Source organism: Centruroides vittatus, unplaced genomic scaffold (genome assembly GCF_030686945.1).
Source record: "Centruroides vittatus isolate TY-2023 unplaced genomic scaffold, ASM3068694v2 contig_2734, whole genome shotgun sequence".
NCBI lineage: Eukaryota > Metazoa > Arthropoda > Arachnida > Scorpiones > Buthidae > Centruroides > Centruroides vittatus.
In genome coordinates this window covers 249,805-255,804 of record NW_027121741.1, presented here as the reverse complement: position 1 = coordinate 255,804, position 6,000 = coordinate 249,805, and the positions used below count along the sequence as shown (strand labels likewise).

The following is a 6,000-nucleotide window of genomic DNA, read 5'->3' as shown; positions in this document are numbered from 1 at the left end:
AAAATTATTGTTAGGCTTAAGATCGATGAAAATTCAACGCGAAGTAGGTTAATAGCGATATACTAATTACATTACTAATATACAGTAGAGAGTCGTTAATCGGAACCCCGGTAATCGGAATCGCCGGTAATCGAAACGATTTTCAGTCGGACTGTGTCCTGCTGAATTTTACGTTTTTGATACTAGATTCACTTCTAAAGTATAATTTTCATGTTTTTATATTCTTCAATATATTTATTTTGTTTGTACAAAATAAAGAAATAATTTTTAACGATACGATAGCCTCGATTATTATTATAAAAATTTTCGTTAGGCTTAAAATCGACGAAAATTCAACACGAAGCGACACGCAACGGAGAAAAATTTGAACATCGGACAGGTTAATATATTTTTTCGTACATAATCGGTAATCGGAACAAATCACTAATCTGAACAACCTGTCTTCAATTGATTCCGATTACCGACTCTCTACTGTACTATACTAATAATGTATTTTTTCATACATTTCGGTTATCTGTTTTTCAGTTATCCGACCAACCCCAGTTTCCAATTGAGTCGGATAAGCGATTCTCTACTGTAATAAAATTTTCATAGGTCATAGATAACGATGTATATGTACTAGCCCATACATTTTTCGAAAAGGACCGTTTTTTTTTCGTAATGCTATGTAAACTGCCCGAGAGGGCATAACTATGTAACTCGGGCGAAGAACTTAAAAATATCTATATAGGTACAAATTGAGTTATGACCCAGCTAAAACTTTATAGCAAGCTATAGAAAAAATTAAAACTTATAACAGTTCAAAATACTCAGCTGTTGCAATTCCTATATATTATTCTGTAGGTAGTTATCTTCAATATGTTTTTCTATACGAGCGACTAATCCAGCCATTTCTTTCCTACATATTTTTCATTGCACCCTGTATGCCGGTTTTCCTGGATTTCAGAAATTAGTTTGTACTGGTTCCAGATATTATCAAGTCTTCTTCCTGCACTCATTCTTTACTTAACAAGTAACAACAATAATAATAATGTCTTTTACTATCCAAATAATACTACAATACATTAGCTGTATTCTAACAGTATTAACTGGCATGTGCTGTCAGGAAATCTCTCAGTGATAAAAGTTGGCGTGTCACATGCTTTTTATGACCCATGACAGTGAGAAAAATTTCCTATTTTCATGTCCACATTTTGCTCACAAATCAGAAAAAGTTTATTTACTAAATTTATGTAATAAAACAATTTTTAAAATTTAAAACTTTATTTTAAAACAGTATTTTATAACGTAATATAAAACTGTTTTAAAACAAAAAACAAAGGTTTTTAAATAAAACGTGTATTATTGTTTTATTTAAAAAAAAAAAAACAAAAATTTACCAATGCTGTTAATATGATCATAATTAATGTGAGTGCCAGAAGTTCGAATACCAGAGTAGATTTTTAAAAAAATTATTATAATTTTAATAAGTGTATACACTGTAAATGTCAAATAATTCAAAAAGAGAATTTATATATTTTAAAAAATTAAAGTAGAGAATAGAAATTTGTCACTGTACAAAATACTATGAATATGAATTTGTCTGATATTTAAGATCGTTTTATTTTTTCGATTTAGCTAATTTTCATCCTGAAAATACAGAAAAAGGAAACTAAAAACGACAAGAAGAGAATTCAATCTTGCAAGAATGAAATCCACGATTCACTCTTAACAATTTGTACTTTACAGGCTTGAACGTTGTGAATTCCTCTTATAAGAAACGTGTTATAAAGGAAGTATTCTTTTTACCTGAATTCAACATTATACAATACTACATTTAACAATACGAATGAATTCGAATATGAATTATACATTCTAATGTTAAAAAGTCATATTAAATTAAATTTTATAATTTATTTCATGTTTGTTGGTGATTACTTTCAGTTGTTCTTTGGACGAAACACAAAGTTTTAAAGAAAATATTTTCCAAGATTAAAGGAAAACTTGGTTTTAGATACTGCTTTACTTACATGGATGATTTTCATTTTGGAATATCACTGAAGAAGCATGAAATTATTCCAAGAATGTATGCAGAAAAACTATGAAGACATAAATACACTTGATAAATGTTTTACAGAAATTGTTTACCTTAATATGTCCTCCCTGATTAGCTGTTGTTGAACACATTAGTAACTTAATATATTTATACTCAAACATTATCATTCCTAGAATTACTTTTTCGTGTTTTGATGCAGAAATTTGCCTTTAGATATAAAAACTATTATTTAATTAAATATTATTATTAATTTAATTATTGTTTTCATTTAAAAACTTTTTATTATACATCGAAAAATTATTATTTAAAACAACTTTTTTAATTGCAGAGAAAAGAAACCAAAAGAAATTTTCATGTAAATACTGTAAGAAGAATTTCAAAACTAAACACTATTTGCAAATCCATGAAAGAATCCATACAGGAAAAAAGCCTTACTGTTGTGATGTGTGTAAAAAGAAGTTCACACAAAAGGGGCATTTAATTATACATCTTCGCACCCACACTGGAGAAAAGCCTTATAGTTGTGACGAGTGTCATCAGAAGTTTATAACTAAACAAAATTTACAAAATCATGAAATAATTCATACAGGAAAAAAGCCTTACTGTTGTGATGTGTGTAAAAAGAAGTTCACACAAAAGGGGCATTTAATTAGACATCTTCGCACCCACACTGGAGAAAAGCCTTATAGTTGTGACGAGTGTCATCAGAAGTTTATAACTAAACAAAATTTACAATATCATGAAATAATTCATACAGGAGAAAAGCCTTACAGTTGTAACGAGTGTAAACAGAAGTTTATAGAAAGGGGAAACTTAATTAGACACCTTCGGACCCACACTAGAGAAAAGCCTTACAGTTGTGATGTATGTAGACCAGGGGTTGCAAAAGTGGTCGATACAACATTATTTGGGAATCGATGAAAAGACTAAAACTTACAAATTTTGAACCTAATATTGCTAAGGATCATCAAGCAAATCCGTCTCATTATTATTATTAACGTATATACAATAAATGTAAAATTAAAAAATATATATTAAAATAGTAAGTGCTTTTTTTTGTTTTTGCTTGTAACACAAACTTTTTGGTGGGGGTCGATGTGAGGTTTCGAAAAGTCGTAGGGAGTCGACGATCAAAAAAGTTTGGCGACCCCTGGTGTAGACAGAAATTTACAACTAAACAAAATTTGCAAAGTCATGAAAGAATTCATACAGGAAAAAAGCTGTACATACAGGTTGTGACGAGAGTAAAAAGAAGTTTTTACGAAAGGAATGCTTAATTGCCACCTTTGGATCAAACACACACGGGAGCCATATGAATGGTAATTGTCTAACGAAATTCATTCGAACATGTAAAAGTACATTAGAATATTCAGACTTAGAAATGATTTTCTTCCAAAACGTACAATTTCTATGTGTAATGATAGACATTTCGTTTTCGAATTGTGAATCGAATGTTTTTAACAATGGAACGCTAACAATAAAATTCAACAATTATTATTCTTTGTTGTTTTTTATTAAATTAAGAAATAATTTTGTAACTTTTTATATTCGGATTTAAATTATTTTAAATATTATTTTTAGACTGTTTAGTATGAAATGAAATTATATTTTAAGGTTATAGAATTAAACGAATGATGTCATTAGTTTAATCTTGTTTGTATGATGAATTTGTAATGCATTTACTTTTAATAAATAGATTTAGTAAATGTAGCTTGGTCTTACATTTCAAATACATGTAATCTTGGAAAGATGATAATAAATCGACGATAAACATCACTCGTGAATTTTGACAGTACGTGGATGAAAAGTTGTCGGACGACCGAATGTCGGAGCGAATTTGGAGGCAGATACCGCTTTTGGGCATTTGGGATTGAATTCGGAAGGATGAAAACCGGAAAGAATTTATCGGGAAACGGTCTGTTTGCATATGTCCATTCTTGTCTCTTACCACGTTGTGATGTTATTCACTTTCTTTTTCTGGCAGAAACGATGATGGACGTTTCATAAAGAAGGTCGTCTTAGAAGTTTCTGCCATAATTGGAGAGTAAATGGATTTTTTCATGCTGTTCATGAATATTTCGTGATGTATGCTCTCACCTCTCGCTCTACTTTTTGCAATTGAACGATCGATGTTCAAAACAATATTTCTATGTATTGAATAAGGTTCTGTAAAGGAAAGCCGTTAAGAAAGCGAAGGAGTGAACCTTCTATACTGGAATTTGAATATTTCTATATTCGAATTTACATTTTATTTAAAAAAAACTAAAAATATGCGCATCGTCCGAACAAATAAGTGTTGTCGTCATTCGCTATGTTTTCCGACCTACGTATCAAATATTATCAAGTTCCGTTTATTCGTTCTCGAAATATTCATATATTATTCGTTTCATTTAAAAATTCTTTTTCGTTAACCGAAAAAGTTACGTTTCGCGAAATATCCGCTAAGTCGTTACGTTGGTCGATTTAATTCTATTCTTTTTTGACAAAGTTTAAATTTTTGAATAACGGAATATTGAAATTATATTTGTTTATATTAATTAATATATTGTTCGAACCTTGGATTAGAGGTGGGAAAAATCCAGTTCCGCTTCTAGGACTGGAACTGTCGGAACTGATTCGAGTGCAAAACTCTTCCCACCAGTTTCTCGGAACTGCTTAGTCTGCTGAACTAGACAAGTCTACGGAATTATTATATTCTTTCGGAGTTGGTGTTGGACTCGACGCTTTCTTTACGGTTATATATGTGTGTATATATCTTATTATATAATCGAGATGGGTTGACAATATTAATAAGTGCCCAAACGGTTAGGAGTTGAAAGTTGAAATTTGAAACACTGGGTTCCTCATGATAATGTGAACTAAAAAGGGATTTTTCGATATTCCTCCTGAAGAGGATTAAAAATTACCCTGAAGAACTGGGCTCCTACTGTACTTTTTCATATGCGGGTTTTTGCGGAAAATCGAACATACTTTTTGACCAATCTAATGCTAGGAACACACATGCGTAAAATCGTATGGCAGAAAACTGAATCAGAAATCAGCTTTCAGTTCAGTTTCTGTTTTACGCTTCTATGCCAGGACACACATACGTAAAAATTCTGGCCGAATGAAACTGCAAACACCACTGCCTCTAACAGTGCTAATTTTATTAATTTTTTCCTCTCATATATCTATCCCTTTATACCTTCCACTTTTTCTCCGCTTCCTCTGCTATAATATAGAAAATTTAAATTAATACACTTGTATTCCGAATTCAAATAAAGAACGTGTGATCTAAATATTAGGCCTATATATCGATTCTACTAGACCTATCTGTTATTTGAAATTTTGCACCTATAGCCATCAGTGGCGTGCCGTGACATTTTATGATAGGGAAGCTGTGTTTCTGTAAGAAGTCGACTTTCAGGGCAATCAATTAATTGCGCGTCAGGGCCCGTTCGTATTCGTTTGTTCGATAAGCCAGTAAAAACCGTATACTTCTTTAAATGTATTTTTAATAGATTATCTGACGTACTTAATAAATAACAGAAGTAATTATATCGAACTTTCTTATTAGATTTAATAAATTCCTTATGCCCTCTAAATGCCAATTCTTGCTTTGAGAAAAAACACATAACATCTATTACAGGGTGACAATAATTAACCCGTACAAAGTTTGTAGCAATGCTGCACCTGAACTTTTTTACTGTCACCAATTTACATACTATTGTTTAATTCTCCATGATTTCCTGCCCGTGTAGATGTACTTTCGATGTAATAAGGGTTAGTTCTTTATTTTTTTAATGGTGTCGAACAAATGTTGTGCAATTTTGGAGCTATTCCGGCAAGGAAAGCATCAATGTGAAATTGTTCGTTTGCTCGGTGTTCCAAAAATGACAGTCTCAGATGCAGTTCGGCAATTCAAGGAGCTTGGCAACAATAATGACCGTCCCGGACGTGGAAGAAAGCGCACTGTCAACACGTCT

At 31.4% G+C, this 6,000-nt stretch overlaps 1 protein-coding gene across 1 annotated transcript; it reads left to right on the top strand.

The window, feature by feature from the left end:
• Nucleotides 1-2,302: 2,302 nt before the first annotated feature.
• LOC136971961 (gastrula zinc finger protein XlCGF57.1-like) lies at nt 2,303-3,134 on the top strand (the record flags this gene model as incomplete). The annotated part of the gene is made up of 1 exon (XM_067266481.1): nt 2,303-3,134. A coding segment is annotated over one exon (654 nt), but the record flags the coding sequence as incomplete, so codon positions are not given.
• Between the last annotated feature and the right edge of the window lie 2,866 nt (nt 3,135-6,000).